The sequence below is a fragment of the Danio rerio genome, chromosome 2, assembly GCF_052040795.2.
Source record: "Danio rerio strain M-AB ecotype USA chromosome 2, GRCz13ab, whole genome shotgun sequence".
NCBI lineage: Eukaryota > Metazoa > Chordata > Actinopteri > Cypriniformes > Danionidae > Danio > Danio rerio.
Window position 1 is genome coordinate 51701131 of NC_141022.1, and position 17886 is coordinate 51719016.

The window sequence follows — 17886 nt, forward strand, 5'->3', positions numbered from 1 at the left end:
ATGGATATTTCCACTAGACACGCCCCTTACTACTGATTGGCTGCAAATGTGCTTTGGGATTCGATCTGAAACTCAGCGCTTCAAATATTATATACATACATACATTAAGTCAGAATTATTAGCCTTCCTTTGTTTTTTTTAAATATTAGAATTTTATTTTTATTTTTTAAATATTTCCCAAATGATGTTTAACAGAGCATGGACATTTTCACAGTATGTCTGATAATATTTTTTCTTCAGGAGAAAGTCTCATTTGTTTTATTTTGGCTATAATAAAATATTTAAAAAAAGTTTTTAATTTTTAAACACCATTTTAAGGTCAAAAATATTAGCCCTTTTAAGCAATATTGTTTTCAATAGTCTACAGAACAAACCATTGTTATGCAATAACTTGTCTAATTACCCTAACCTGCCTAATTAACCTAGTGAAGCCTTTAAATGTCACTTTAAGCTGTATAGTGTGTTGTATAAGTGTCTTGAAAAATATCTAGTCAGATATTATGTTCTGTCATCATGGCAAAGACAAAATAAATCAGTTATTAGAGAGGAGTTATTAAAACTATTATGTTTAGAAATGTGTTGAACAAAATCTGTCAATTAAATAGAAATGAGGGGAAAAAAGGTTAACAATTCAGGGGGGCTAATAATTCTGACTTCAACTGTGTGTGTGTGTGTGTGTGTATATATGTGTGTATATATATATATATAATACATTAATATTGGATTAATATCCCTCTACAGCCATATCCTGTAAAGTTTTGTTGTCTGAGTGGTGGTTGTTTCAAACTAAAATGGTCCTGTGGTCCACTACAGTGGACATACTGTAAAAATAAAAACAAAATGTAAAAACTCTAAATTGTAAAAAAACAAAAATTCAACATAAAAGATATAGAATATTACAGAAAAAAATTATTTGGGTTTCAGGGGGATATATATATATATATATATATATATATATATATATATATATATATATATATATATATATATATAAATAATTTAATATATAAAAAATTAATCTTATCTCTGAGGTAATACAATTAAATATCATACAAAACACATTTGTGACCCGAGAACACAAGTTGCATTGATGTATGGTTAGTTAACATGACAATATAAAGCCGAGATTACACTGATTGAAAAAACTAAGAGCAATCAATAAATAAATAAATCAGAAAAAAAATCCATTTTAGAAAGCTGTTGAAATGAAGTCCTAATAACTCATATTTCTAATCGCATATTGAGTTTGATATTTAAAGCAAGAAATTCACAAGATATCTTCATGGAACATGATCTTTACGTTATTTTGAAATATTTTTGAAAAAAAAAATAGCTATATAAATTAAAATAAATTAATATTAATAAATCAAAAATAATTTGAGCCATACAACGCATTTCTGTCTATTGCCAAAAATAAACCCAGGTCAACAGAAGACGGCTTTTGTCATTCAGGTCCACAAGTACGTGCATGCATACTTTTGGTTAAAAGTTGATTTTTTCTTTTAAATTGTTGAGCTTTTTTCCTTTTCCCCACACACAAAAACATTTTTCAATAATTTAGTCTGAATTTTGAATTTAAATAAAATGATCAAATAAAGAATTTGCATAAGATCACAATACAAACAGATTTTGTGTCTTGCAGCAATTACGTAATAATGCATTTTAACAGTTGCATTGACTCTTATGCCAAGTTCAGACTGCACGACTTTTAAAGTAGAGGCATCACAGATGTTTTACACTATCTAGGATGGCATTTCATCACTGCTGTGTTCATACTGCAAGATGGATCAGTGACGGATGGTTTCACACAGCAAGACTTTAAATTAGGAAGAATCGCAGACATTTGCTCAGTCCACAAAATATATCTTACAACTACACGCACGCAAGAAATGACATGGAAACAACTTGAGGTCACCTATTATATATCTTTTGTTAATAACTGCATAATGAGAAAAAAAAAAAACTTTATTGGGGTAGAAAATGTACATATTTGCGTACCTGGCTATAAAGGGAATTAGCTATTTTTTCTCAACTTTATTTCTTTTTTGACCCGGTTGTGGTATTGATACATCAGACACCGGTGCTCCTGTTAAATTTCCACTAGTTTTTCCTCCATTTCTTGGGTTCAAATAGACAGAAAAGAAGCCCTTAACTCCTCCCCAAACCTCCTGCTGGCCTGCAGATATCCATACTAGTGAGTGCTGCTCTCTCATTGGCTGTGGGTAATCGCTGATGACCAGAACACATTTCACACGACATGATTTTGAATCGCCAACAGGTCCAGATACCAGACGGATGTCGGCGACTCTTCTGCGTTTCTCTCAGATCGTGTCTTTGATAGCTCATACTGTGTGATTGTTACTCACGTGAACGAGATGACCCATCGTTGCCTGTGATTTCAGTCATTTGTCAGCGATTTCTCGAAACCGGTCGGTGAATCAAAATCAGGGACAAAATCATGCAGTCTGAACTCAGCATTAGACTTCTACACCAACTAAATCAGTGTAAACTATTTCCCTTTTTTAAAACAATGATGGTGCACAAATATTTTCAGCGTCATTAAGAAATTCAATGATCTGCAAGTAAATAAATAATAATTGCAACTAAAATATATTTTAAAAACAAAATCTTTCATGTTTGTTCCTTAGAATTGTCAATTGACCAATGTGTTTGGTTGATTTATAAATAAATACCTATTTCAGTTTCCTAAAGCATTTCAATTTTAGAAAGTATCCAAACAGGTTGATACAGCAATGAATCAGAGTTATTCATAACTACTGGATACGACTATTAAAGACCATCTAACTGCACACTTAAAATATACACACAGCCTCTGAAACACTTCAGTCTGGAGAAGCTGCTTTAGACACATCTCTCCAGAGCTATAGGCATTTCCAGTTTACCCCCTGTTCAAATCCTCGGAAAGCCACAGGTGTGTCATAAGCATGAAAATCTACATGGTGCATAACTGTAAACAGCCCTCTTGGGCAAACATTCGACTTTGCACAAGCCTGCTTTATGCATTATGCGCGAGAGTGTGCAGAACAGCCCACACAAGAGACTGTTTGTTTTATTTGTCGTACTGCAATAATAATAATAAAAAAAAAGTATGACTCCACTGGTTCATCATTTCCATATATTATAATACAGATGCAGAATCGAAAGTTTATTCTTTAAACAGCCTAATATTTTACAAAGAAATGGATAACTGTCTGGAACTTTCAAACATGTCCTTAAAACAGGACCGTGTTCATTTGACATTTCTTCGAGTCTTTATTTTGTTTTGTCGACGTCCGGGGCAGCAAAGCGGGAGAGGAGGGAAGAAAACGGAATACGCTAAAAGAGTGAGGGCAGGAACCAATAAATAAAAAAAAATATGAAGGAAGTTGTGATGGGGATCATACATAATATGCTTCCTCCGCGCTCCGTCTATTGACACTTAAAGAAACGTGGGACTGAGATAATCGTGAGCATGATGTCGAGCAGAATCTCCTCTCCTGCCGAAGCAAACCTCGCTCTCTTATTTTTATTTTGGGGATATTTTCATGGCCGTGGGGCAGCGCTGTTATTGCAACTGGGGTTTCCTCTGGATTAGGGAGGAAGAAAAACTTGCTGCCCCGAATAGCTTCCAAATCAGAAATTGAGGATTTAAAAAAAAAAGGAGAAAAAAAAAGGTAGTGAGGGGAATCTGAGGGCAGCTGTTGAGCAGGAAAACAGTCAGTAGAGGGAGCCTGAAGATCAGCAGCTCTCAAAAGTCTTCAACAGTCTCGATCTCGCCCATATTGAGTCTCTCAGAGGAGGCATTGACAGAAAAACCTGCACACATGTGAAAAAGAAAACATGATGAGTTTTACAATACAGTCGTGCTTCGTGACTTGTGGGAGTTACGTTTTAAAAATAACCCACAATAGGGCAAATCCAGGAAGTTACAATTATTATAGATGTTAGAAGGCTGTGAAACCCCTCACTTCACACTTTTCTCAAATAGGCTTTAACATTCACACTTTTCTCTCTTGTTTAAACTCTTAACATTCAAACCGTCATAGAAAAATAAGTCCATTATTATAAAATGAAACCAAAGATCAAAACCTGTCGTCATGCGCAAACATTTATCGCTGTCAGCAAAAGGTTTATGTTTATCTTTTTAGCTTTTGTGTGGACAAAGTGGACAAAGCACTTCTCCAAATCCTCATTGTAATGCATTTGAGTAATTTAACCTGACTTTAACCTGACTCACGTTTCAATGCTGATTTATCTGAGACAAAAAAACCTTAAAAAGCAGGAGTTTAACTTTTTGCTGTAAAAAACAAAACAAAAAAAACAACAACAAAAAATATGTGAGCAAAATTGTAATTACTATGACTAAACAAATCTTACATTACAGGTGTGAACCTACACTGGTCTTACGGTTTCGGTTACGATTATAATGCCATTGGTTCAGTTCAATTCGATATCTCAGTGCACTGACGATGCTTTCCATACACAGTTTTATATTTTCTTCACAGCACAACAATTCTTGTATTAAAATGCATAAACATATTTATATACTATTTGTAATACAATTTTGTCCTTTAATGCAAAAAGTCAGACATATAAATTGTACCTTTAAACAACATGAGCATTTATAGCAAATAAACAAATATAAATATCCCGATTGGTCACACTCTTAAAGGGTCACGAAACACCAAAACACATTTTTGAGCTGTTGACAGTCATATATGTGTCCCACACTGCTAAAAACACTATTAGGACACCTATATTTCACTAATAAGTGTAAATTGGTTGTTTTTGCGTTATTTCAAGCAAATTCGTACTTCCGGTTTGAAACGAATTTTTGAAGCTGCGTCACGGTCATGACATAATAGCGTTGTATTCCAGCGTGCAGACTGGGCGTCTGTGCCAGAGTGAGTCTTATTACGTCTTACTGTGTGATACATTAATGCATGAGTAAGGCTTGGTTCAAACCAATCAGCGCGCTCTATTGTGCAACTTCATTAATATTCATTACTTACAGGGTGTAGACGGCAAAGACGCCACGTTGTGTTGGCAAAACAAGCGTGAAGTGTTGCTTTTATAGTTTGCTGCCATTAAGTTTCGTTTTCATTTTCTCTCTGTGAGAGCTCATCTGGATCACGTGTGGATTAACAGTGTACGCGACGCTCGACAACAATAACTTACGTGTCTAAGGAGGATTATTGTTTACCTGAGAGCTGTTCTCATCTGCAAATGCTGAGATCCGGATTCGCTTGTAGTCTCCTCTAAATAAAGACGCGGCTCTAGTTGCTGGTGATTGTCCTGTCTCTACAGATTTGGTTAGTGAGCAACCAGTGCTCTTTGTTTATTCAGTTCGTATTTTATTCGTATCAAACAAACGTATGCACCGAGTGCAATAGTTAGCACTAACAGTTACAACCAAACTATAACCTCGTGTTGGATTTTGTGACCGGAATAACACACGCGGCTTTCTGACGCTACCTGCCGTGTGTATCTAAGTTTCCGGGAAATGCTGAGTTTTTTTTTTCTCTCATTCGCCGTGCGGTATCAAACATTGCATGAAAAATACACACATAGAGCAGATCCTCGAATCAAATATCAAGTTTGTCGGGAGGGACATTAATAAATTCCCTGAATGAAAGAGCCAAACTGCAGTTAAAGTCCACCATTTAATAATTTGGCAAATAATTCGACTACAGATGTCCATGTAAACACAGTCACAGTGTCCGCTGTGGTTGTGTGTTTTGACTCTGAAATTCAGCGCGCCCAAATAGACACTCCCATACCAAGCCTCTTTTCTTCCTCCGACACTCCCCCCTAAACAGAGCTGGACACGCCCAGTTTTCTGACTTTTTCCAAAGTAGAGGTGTGAAAACACCCTGCTGAAACGAGGGGGTTTCATGGCCCTTTAACAAAAAGTGCTGCTCTTGAAATTGGCTAAATATGCGCTGATACACTTCACAGATGAGTGACACTGATATGGCAGCAACGATCACAGCTGATCCATGATAGACACGGTGGAGAAAAATCTGCAGACACGCGCTCATGTCTGGATCCAGAAGTATCGCTGTAACAGCCGAGAGGAGAGGGAAAAAACCCGCAAGCAGGTCAAACGGGCCACAGTGAGAGTGAGAGAGAAATGTTTACTTTCATTTTCTCAATCGCAGTAAAATAGAGGCTTCTGCTGTAAGTGTCAGTGAAAGACTGTCCAGCAAACACAGGCAGTAAAATTACGCAAATAAATGCAAAAAAAATAAAATAAATGCAAGTAAAATGTTTCTGCATTTTTAAGTAGTTAAGCTACGGCGAAATATCGCATAAGAGGTAAATGACGTCAATACATAATAACCGATTCTATTACTGAACCGATACACATTTGTCTGCGTCTGCATCTTGTTGCCCCGAACAAACAATTCATTTTGACACCTCTATCTTACATTACAACCATTTACACCACTTTTGAATGATAGGAAAAAAAAACAATGTGGCAGCATTATCACCTTCACTGTGTGCATTTTTTCATAACAATTCAACGACATCTTGCCAGTCAAGGTTATTTTAGTAAACAAAAACTAAAACCAAGACTAAAACTACAGTTAAAGAGTTAATAGTTAATTAGCTAACAACAGTTAAATAGTTTGCAAAATTACATTATTTTGTATTTGTTTTGCCAAAATAATAAGCATTTAGACTTTCAGAGATACCTGAAGTTTTTTTTTATAAACAGAGAAATACATTATCTTCATTTGCCAAAAAATGTAAACAAGGCAAATTTAAATACATGCATGATCTTTAATATGAAGTGTGACACTTGTTGTTATGAATTTGTTATTATGAATTCTTAACCATTTTTATCTTTATAGATTGAAGTTGCGTTTGTGTTGTTTTGAGTTCAGTGTCTGTTCAAAGTTTTACTTTTATTACTCAGACATTTGAACAAGAGTTGAAGCTGTGCAAACACTAAGCTTTACTTTGTTCAACAGGAGACTTTTCTGTTAACTCTGTTAAACTACAATTACACATATAAAAAACTAAATAGAAACATGTTCACAAAATAAAAATGAAACTAAAACATTCAAAACCATTAATGAAACAATTGAACAAAAAAATTACAGCAAATTTAAAAATGGCATCAAAATATGCTAAACTTTTAATATCCTTGCGGCTGGTTACTCTTTAATTTTACAGATAAAGTTTTACATAAAATGTATTAACAAAAAGACAAATTTAGAAGACTATATGTTGAAAAATAATCCAGGCGATGCAATTTTCTAATAATAATAAATACACTGCTTAGCATATATGAGTACACCCTATTTTGAAAATTAATATTTGTATCCATTTTTTAGTGAATATGGGTAATATATATAGATGCATTTAAACAAAACAGATTTATTAAACAGATAAATTAGTTAAAATAGTATTTTAGTCAAAGACATCTTTAGAGATGGAAAGATAAAACACTTACATTCATGTAAAATATTGCAAAAACAATTACAACCTACGTTTTAACAATTGTATGTATTTTTTGCTTATTTAGATTTTTGCTATTTTTTGAAATTTCATTTTTTATTTTTCCCTAAGATATAAATTTGGGCTACTAATCATTGAACCATTATTGTAAGTTATTCTGTTAGATTAGCTCCAGGTTTGGCTTTAGTACTGACTAATCCAGCGGTTCTCAAACTGTGGTACGTGTACCACTAGTGGTACGCGGGCTTCCTTCTAGTGGTACGCGGAGGAATTAAATATGGCACGTACATGCTACATATATTTCAAAATTTATCAAAAATGATGTATATAGTATGCCATATATGACATATAACTTATATTTCTGAGTTTATCTGCCACATGTTTTAACTGTGCAGCGTTGTAGCTGCTTTACTGGGCCTACTAAGCTACTGTATTTCAATACTGCTCATTTTGGTGGTACTTGGAGACAATTTTTTTCTGAGGTGGTACTTGATGAAAAAAATTTGAGAACCACTGGACTAATCTAATGTATATGCACAAATATAATTTTGTAAAGCTTTCTATAAAAAATATGAATTTAAATGAGAGATTTGTGGGGGGTTTACTTATATATGCTGAGCACTGTATATTCATATGATTTTTTTATTTCCTTTTGAGTATTTTGATTGATGTTGGTGGTCCAGACGCTCATGTGGTTTTTCCCATCAATCTGTTAGTCTGGTTTTGACTGAAGTCATGCTTACTCATCAGTTTCTCTTCACGTCACAGTATTTCAAAGTCTCAGTTGAGTCACTTGTCTAATACGTTTTAACCTCTAAACTTGATGTATGACTCACCTAGAAGGCTTGGGTCGGCTCGTACCATCTTCTGTTTCTTCTTCTTCTTGCCGGAAGTGACTGTTTCAAACCGCTGCTGTTGCTGCTGCTGCTGCTGTAATTGTTGTTGTTGTTGAAGCAGGACTGACTGTGGCACTTCTCTTATTCCCCACACCGACTCCTGACACACAAATGCAGACAGATCAGCACAAACCACTCAAACATGCACATAATGTGGCACAAAAGCAGCAGAGCTTTTATACATTTTATAATACATTTTAGGCTTCTGTTATAATGCTGCTCTGTGCAGTCTAATAAAACACACACAAAGCATATTGAAGTCTTCTGTGTTTCCCTTATATCTATAAAACTAAATTGACAGCGTACACTAGTCTCATGTTAAAACTGCTTATTTCTCTGGATTTCAACATTCCTCAAATCATTTGAAAATACAAGAACATACATCAGAAAAAAATCGTACAAAGTTCCAGTAGTTTTTGGCAATTTTGATGCAATATACGATAACGATAACTCTTCAAATAGAGCTTTCCTATAATAAAACAACGTTAAGGATATAATAAGTGGAATATATACAGGCATGTGATCAGTCCATACCTGTTAACCCTCCCGTTTTTCCAGGGATTCTCCTGTATTTTACAATTCTATCCCGCTTTCATCCCATAAAGGTATTTTCCCGTATTTCTCCTGTTTTTTTCAATCTTTCTATGAAGGGTGACAATAAACATTAAAGAGCCGATCTTCCCTATACACAGTTCATATTGCCGAACCACTAGGTTACGAATGTGAATCTGTTCTGTGCTTTCATTTTATTTAGGCATGAAAACACTTTAAAATAAATATAAAAATGTCAGGGTACCCTTCCTTTCCATTACAGGCACCGTTGCACCTCCTATGCAATACTCAAAACAAGACTATCGGACGATAAATAGACGCTGATTTCCAAATGGATTCTGTACACGCAATTTGAAGTGGAGAAAAAGTGGACACTGGGTTTTGAGTGCGTGTTTGAACAGACATTAACAAATAATAATAACAACAACAACAACAACAACAACAAAATCTAAACATGTCGATCTTGGTGGGTTTTCTTTTAAACACAACCATTGTTGTCTTAAATGAGTATAAACAGTTAGGAAAGCAATCAAATGCTTTCATTATGAATGTGTGGATTTTAAAAGTGACGCCTCTGTGATTTAATGTGATCAAACAAAACATCTAAATGAGAGATAACTATAATGTTTAAGTTATACAATAAAGAAAAGGTTTTTGAGATCTGATCATATTATTCAATTTATTTATAATAGCTATTTATTTTAACAGGCTAACTGTTTGCTAATGTATTTGCAGCTTTTTGAAATGTTTACTGTTTATTCTACCATTTGTAAATATTCATAAAATATAGCTGAGGACAAAAAAAAGAAGGAAAGGAAGACGAAAATGAAGACATCAGGACAGAGGACTTGCAGAGGATAAATGTGCACACATTATAGGACTACACAATATCATTAGAGCTGAAAGACATCCGGAATGAAGCAGTTAATGCTCCTTATTGTGCACAATGATAAACAATAAAGGCGCAAACCATAAAACAGGTCTTCTGCTTTGATCACGATTAACCTCACTAAGACCTCCCCATAAATTCTGCAAATTACAGGGGTCGCCCCATTGAGCTTAGCAAATACAGAAACCCATATTTATATGGGAGAATCATATCCCTGTAAATAAGCAGAATTAATCTACACTGCTCAATTACAACACAAGTACTGTTCCATTCACACTAACAACAGGCTAGTTTATAGTTCATGTCTTGAACAATGTGCCATGAAGCATTGGATTTACAGTTGTAACAGAAAGTGCACCCAAGTATTATGACAGGATTGGAAAATATGTATTTTACATATGAACTTTATTATGTTACAAATGCATTATGTATTAAAGCAGTCATGGACTACATTTACAGCAATTGTAATTAGGCTATAGAATTTGTGCATTTCAACATGATAATAACTTGTTTTAATAATTTGTTTTTAGTTAAGTTGATCTCAATGATACTATAAATCACACTGCTTATTAGAAAATAGATATAATTTAAGTAGAGATGTAGTAGATGAATATTTATCGTGATTATTATCAATATCGTTAGAGAAATACCTTTGTAATATTTTGAATTGTAATATTTTAGGATTTATAAAATACTTGATTATTTTTTTAACCTGATGATTTTTTTTTTAAGTTGGAACCTGCAAGTTTGTTATGGCAGTTAATCTGATTGTTGTAATTGTTTGTATCTAATGCCAACCTTTGTTGCTGCTACAAAAACAACTGATATAAACGACGTATAATTGTTTTTGGCCTTTTGCACATGTATGAAACCCACCTGCTGTTTTTGCTGCTGGCCCTGCTGAGGTTTCTGCTGGTTGTCGTTCTGTTTGGCACGGCGCTCCAGGAACTGCTTGGCGAAGTCCTTGGCCTGTGGAGTGTCACCCAGATAAGCTCGTACATAATCGTGCACCTCATACGGAGAGTCCACTTCCTTCAGGAACGATGCAAAAGTGGGAACTGTGATGAGAAAGGAAGACTAATGACTTTCAGAAAAACATATTGTGAATACAACAGCTGATTGACATGACTTTAAAACGCTCCAGTGTCCTTGTATTATTACTCCGTAAACAGCAGTTAGCTCGGTGAACTGATGACCTTCACGGCCAATCACAGTCATTTCTGTTGAGCATATGAACACAATGGCAAATCAGCTGTGTTTAAGAATGTGCTCAACAGCACTCAAATGTTAGGGAGACGTTTTTAAAATGGACACTTTTAAAATTTCAGTACCCACTGAACAAATTCCAGTATCGTGACAACTCTAATCTAAAAAAGAATCTAAAAAAGACAAGCAAAAGCTGCACAATGTAGCATCTTAAAATTATTTTGTTTCTCCAGTTGTGCTGCATTGACAATAGAAACAGCAGAGGCAGAGAAACTTAATTACATAGTCGAAAATAATGGCAGTGCCCATGGTCCAAAATAAGTGTGTAAAAGTCGTGTTTTTTGCACCATATTTCATAAAGAGGCACAATTTACATCACATAAGTCAAACAAGTCTTGAATCCCAAGGTTTTCTTTAATTTTAAAATAGCTTTTGGCATAAAAGAAAAGATCCCTTTGACCCATAAAATGTATTTTTGCCTATTCCTACAAACATAACGCCCCATTCACACGGGGCGTCAGCTTCAACGCTTCCCATTCACTTTGAGAGGATGACTTCATGCGTTGTTGAACTGCAATGTGAATCCGTCGGCACTATTTTAGAGGTGTTGCTCGTTGCAAAAGTTGGGACTTGCTCAACTTTTCAAGCGCTGACAGAAGCGTCAGCAAATCAGATTGCTGTATGCAAATACACCAGCTCAGACAGTGACTAATTTCATTGACTGACGCTGCTATGACGATCGCATCGGCCCCAACTACAGACACGCCCTCTGTCAAGCGTTGACGCTGAAGCCCCGTGTGAATGGGGCGTAAGACTTCCTTTGATGCTCCAGGGTTCCATTTCCAGGGTTCCCACTCTTTCACAAACAGCAGATTCAAGGACTTTCAAGAACTTTTAGAAACACCATTATTTTCAAATGAATACCTTTTTTAAATTCCCTCGGAATATGTAGCATCATGAAAGTCCTTATTGTACTTAATTCACATAGATTTAATATTTATATTAAAAAGCCAGAGTAATGATGATGTTTTGAAATTTTCAAAAATGCTGACCATTTAAAATAGTCAGACTCAGACTCAGCTTTATTATCCCGTTAGGGAAACTAAAATTGCAACAAGGTACCATACACAGGCGAAGTTCCATGTACACATAAAAAAAATATTACCACACAACATCCACACATCAATATATCAATATATAGAAACATGCCCCTTCCCCCTGGACTCATTTAATGACCTAATGGCCACCATTATAAAATAATTTCTGGTTCTATTTGTCCTGCAAATATAGGAACCCTAAAACGACCTGCTGATGGCAACAGCTGAAATATAGAGTACAGTGACCCTAGGCCCCTAGTCATGTGCAAGGAATATTAATAAAATGTGTTAAATTCATTACTGGTAATTTTCAAATGTGGTTTCTGAATCAGATAAAATGTACATTACTTGTCAATAGTTCTTGTACAAAATTTAAACTTAAGTTTTAAATGAAGAATTTTCACTTTTTAAATCAGTTTTTCGCAAAAGCACAACACAATTACTGAAATAACGCCATAAATCTCATGTCAAATTTAATTCAAGCACTTTCAAGGACCCATGTTTGTTAATTTCCAGTAGTTTCCAGGTCTTAAATCCATTTGTTTGAAATTCAAGCACTTTCAGGACACGTGGGAAATTTGTTTTTCATTAAACATAGCCATGAACCAATAACCAAGATCTAGCCTCACCATCGAGGTTATTGGCTGTGTTGAGAGTGTGCAGGGTCTGTTCACACCACTGCATAAAGCCGTCCTGGTTCTTATTGGCTCCCTGGAACAGTTTCAGTAGCTTCTCCTCCTCTTCCACCTTTTTACTGGCTTTACCGCTGCTGCTATTACTGCAACACACAGGTCACCAAATAACATTGATTTGTTTTTCCGCACCAAATGGTATTATATTTTTGATATGAGCTTTTAGAGCAGCATGGACATTAACGTGTGACAGTGGTTTACCTGAGGTTAGCGTTGCCCTTGTTTTTCGGAGTGTGGCTCTTGCGAGTGGTTTGAGGTGGAGCGGCCTCCTTTACTGCTTCATCCCAGAAGCCAATATTAGAGTTCTGCGTGTCGCCCCACACACTGCTGTCCATCATCCAGCTTGAGCTCACATTATTGACAGAACCCCACACTGACGTATTGATGGCCTATAAGAAGCAATACACTTTATTGAACATGTATTATACACATAAACATCATTTTGGAAGGACACTATAGACCTTTTTGAGGGATGTAATCGAAAACAATGGTCCCAACGTACTTCCTGTTTTACATTTTCAATTTCTATAGCTTCTAAGAATCCAAAAAGAGCCACATATTGATAAATAATGTTATTATAACTGGTTTAACATTAAGTTATAACTGAATTGCTTCTTGTTACATGTTATGATATAGTATGATATGATGGTCCATATACTGTATAACTACAGGTCAACTATGTTTATATACCATTCAACCTAAACACAACTCCTTAACTTTTCTAATTTGGACTGCAATGTTGTAATAATGTGCACCTTTTCGTAAAGCTGCTTTGAAATGAAAATTACTGGTATGAACACTACACAAATAAACCTTAATAGATGGAAAAAGAGAGGTTATGCAATTACTGAAAATAAACAAATCAGAAACATAATCCAATCCTAAGTGATGTAATGGGATTTGATTTTGCTATGGTCAAGCTTTATTCTTACAGTGCGTTCACACAAGGCGGCGAGAGTGTCAAAGTAGCCAGAAGTCATTCCTTTTCAATAGAAGCCAGCGACAAGAATCGGTGCGCCGTGGCTTCGGGGAACGTTGAAATCAAGTCAACTTTATGAAAATGAGCTATGACACAGTTCAGCGGGAAGCAATCACAATATAGATGTAGATTCCAGAGAACAGTGCTGTAAACTTTGGTTCCGATCACAGTTGTTCCCATGGGTTTGATTATTGCGGTCATCGTATTTCCAATTATTTATGATGTTTTCTTACATGAAGTTACTGGCGAGTTGATGTCCATTAATGTTTTTTTTTTTTTTTTTAGAGGAAATCTCATGCTAACTAGAAGGACAATACAAACCAGTAACGGTATTGCTGCTTCAGAATATTTCAGACATATGGACACATATTGGATAAGTGGAGCAAAGCCACACCACATGCAACAACTTGATCTACCATGGTTAAATGAATTTATGAAAAAAAAAAAAACATGCAATATTTTCATGCTAGAAAGCATGCTTTTAATGCAGGAATACAAGTAATTTGCTGCAACGGCCCCTTTAAATACGAGATCAATGTAGCAAATTGACAGAGCTCTTGCTGTCAAAGCTGAAGGCAGACAGAGTTGTCTCCAGGGTGGCCAGAGAGAACTTTGACGCTCACGCTGCTTTCAGTGTGAACGCACAGTTATTTGTGGATTTGTGTATGCTTGCTTTTCTCGTATTGATGTTTTGTTGATTACGTTTGTGTTAATTTGTTTAAATCATTTTACATTTTTGTTTTCCTCATCATTACTTTAAGGCTGATTTATACTTTTGCCTGGTGCCACGTCATGGAACGTCAAGTGGAACTCACTGTAAAATCAGACGATAAACATAGTTTCCAAGAAGTTTCCAGAACTACATATCATTAATATCGTTAAAAAATTAACTAATAATTTTTATGAATTGTTTTAATGATTATAAAGATTTTTATAACCATTCAAGATGTTTTTTTAAATCAAACTTTGAGGAATAACTTGCTTTTGTTCATATCTCGGACAGTCTATTAAAGTTTATTAAAATATAAATTACAATAGAACATGGGTTGCTCTTCAAACTGATTTTTTTTATTATGGCAAGAAGTAAAAAAAAAAGTACACATTAAAATATACAGACGTTTTTTTTTTTTTTAAGTTAGATTCAAATATTCTTTTCCAGTTATTAAATAGATAATTTGTTAATTCATTTTAGTTTTGTAACTATTAAATAGTTTTAAAAGGTAATATTGTAATATATACACATCAGTGAAAAACCTATGAATGGTGAAAAAACATTCTGGATCTCTACTTTTGCCATGTCCTCTCTTTTTGTTTGATCCCCCAAACTGATCCTCAAAGTTTTCCAAAACTTTTTTACAAAAACTTTGACTATTGCAATTTCTAGCCAAATGATTGGCCATCTAGTTATCCCTATGATCACGCTTGGACGGATCAAAAAGATGTCTGTACAGACGTACCTGTTACAGACAATCTCTTCAAAGTGTTTCATATTTAACTCGAATCAAATAATGCGGCACACTGTTCGCTCGAGTCTCAAAAAACTTTGTGTGCTCCTCCAGCTGAAGTCATGTCACGCACACCCAAAGCAAACCTCCGCAAACACCTGATGATGTCACAATCGCTGTGCACACAAGCAAACTAGCGGACGCAAAAGAGTATAAACCAGCCTTTAGACTACAATCGGTAACATTGGCGCCAATTTAACTTGCATTATAATTACTAAATACTCATTGTAAGAAACTAATCCTAAACTAAAACATTATGCATAAACTAAATTAAAATGAAAATCCAGCAAGTGGCGCCTACAACAGGAAAAATAACAGCATTTCCCTGGTTACGGCAGTAAACAAAGCAGCATGATGTCAAATCTAGCCGGATTTTATCAATTTCATGAACTAAACAGCTTTTCAGTATTCACAGTTTATATTCAGGCAAACTTTAGTATATTCATAGAAATATGAATGTAAAATAGCATTTAAGACTTTTTAAGGGCCTTAAAATTGGCGCAACTAAATCGACTTTTCAACTTTTTAAACTTTAAGAGCTCTGTTTAATAATTTGTTCTCTCCATTGTCACTACTTTAACTGATTTGTGAGCTTCTATATCTCTAAAAAATAAAAACACTACTAGCCTTGTGTCTGTTTTAATGCTACCTAACCCCTCCCCAAATGAGTATTTTATTTTGGGGTTTGTGCTGAGATGAAACTGTCTCATCTTGATCAGGAAATTCTAACAATAAACAGTTTTGGTGGTCTTTGATGTGGTGGCAGATCACTGTACAGATATCTCAGTACGTGTAGCAGTGAACATGATCACTGCTTCCTCTGTAAGGCCAGTTAGAGTACTAAATAAACTAACATCACACATCTCATTACATCCTTAAGCGTTCCAACACAAAAATATCCTCAGTAAAACAGTTTGTGAACAAAACTCAGGACAGGAGAAAGTCACTGTTTAAGGAAAAACTGTTTTACAATTAGCTATTATATCGTGCAACAATGCAACTTTTTCAATATCAAAGCTTGACTGGTTTTTCTACCTAAAAATGTAAATCTTCTTAAAGAGATAGTTCACCTAAAAAAGAAAAATACCTCATTGTTTACTGTTCCTCATGTGGTTTTAAACCTTTATGAATTTCTCTTTTCTGTTGAACACAAAAGATATTTTGAAGAACAGTGGTTGCTAAACCACAATCTACTTCAGTAGTAGAAAAACAAATACTATAAAGTCGATGGGAAACCCAGCGTCATTTTTTTTAAATATCTTCTTTTGTGTTCAACAGAACAAATAAACTCAAATAGTTTAAAAAGTGAAGGGCAAAATGAAGTACATGAAGTCAATTTAGAATGAGTGAAAAGTCCACAGGAACATTTGTTGTATATTATTGTGGTCAAAATTATACATCAACATTTTATTAAAGTCAAAACTACATTTATTTATTTTATTTCTAGAAATCATTTGAATATTAATTCATCTTCCCAGAAGACATTTTAGATTTTGAATCCAATTTAAATAATTGGATTGGAATAATAATAATAAGGTGATTTTATTAGTATTTTGAACCATCTAACTCCAGATTAGCTGTATTTTATCCACTCCTAACAAACCATAGACCAATAGAAAGTAGGGCTGGGCGATCAAATCTATATCGATATTTATTGACCGAACACCATTGTCAATAACAATAAAAAAAAAATTTTAAAAAAGATTGTGTATGTAGCTATAGTTTATTAAAACTGCTAAGTGCACGTCTTGGAAGCAATGCCAATAAGCTTAGGGTGTAAGTTTGTCATTTCCAAAGGAGGCATGTTGTGCAAGCGGCGAGCACATGTCGTGAACCGCACACATTTTCCAGCCGCACCTAGGTGAAAACATCTTAACTTTTCCGAATGCCATGAGGGCACCGCAATTTAACCGATCTGCTCCACACTTTGTACAGAATAAACACATTTTAGTAATAACGGCAGGCTAATTACCTTTGACAAACACAGCAGCGGTTTTTACTTTTCTTCATAAACTTGTATCGAAACCACAGCAATTGTTTGTTCATTTGTCATCCTCTGAGAAAATGTTTAATGATTGTCTAGTTATGAGAGACGCCAGGGGAGCGAGAGCGCAAAGCTCATTGTAAATGGTCAAGGAATTCAGGCACATGCGCTTGTCACTTCAGGTCAGAATAACAACACATGCAAAAATGAGTGCCATGGCTAGCAGCAGTAAAGAAATTGTAAATAAAAACGATGCAAGGATGTCGGCAGAGTGGCTTTTTGGTTTCTTTTCTTGTGCATCCCAGCCACTAGTTCTGCCATCTGAACGTTTTTTTAGCATAGAGGTAATGTAGTCAACTTCATTATACTCATATATTCATCATACAACTTCAGAATTGTTAATGTTGCAATATGTATTTGAATAATGATAGTTAGTTCTTTTACTTGAAAGCTCAGATTTGATAGTCATAATTTGTTTTGTTTACAGAGTTTGAGGTTTACTGTAACATTATTATTCACACTTTACAGATGTTGACCTACCTTCACCATTGCACACACTTTGTAACATTTTATTTATCAAGTTTAAGAGTCTCTAACATATATGTTTTATTTTATTTTT

At 34.9% G+C, this 17886-nt stretch overlaps 1 protein-coding gene across 7 annotated transcripts in view; it reads right to left on the reverse strand.

Annotated features, from left to right (window-relative positions):
* Positions 1-3122: 3122 nt before the first annotated feature.
* The window catches only part of gigyf2 (GRB10 interacting GYF protein 2), a 52697-nt gene continuing 37933 nt past the window's right edge, over positions 3123-17886 (reverse strand). For 4 of the 7 annotated variants that reach the window (XM_087239678.1, XM_087239677.1, XM_087239676.1 and 1 more), the window contains 5 exon segments: positions 13001-13188; positions 12737-12885; positions 10681-10862; positions 8304-8463; positions 3123-3816 (listed from right to left, as the gene is read on the reverse strand). In XM_087239678.1, the coding sequence (XP_087095804.1) occupies positions 3749-3816; positions 8304-8463; positions 10681-10862; positions 12737-12885; positions 13001-13188 (747 nt within the window). In that variant the 3' untranslated portion in view covers positions 3123-3748. 7 annotated transcript variants of the gene reach the window in all.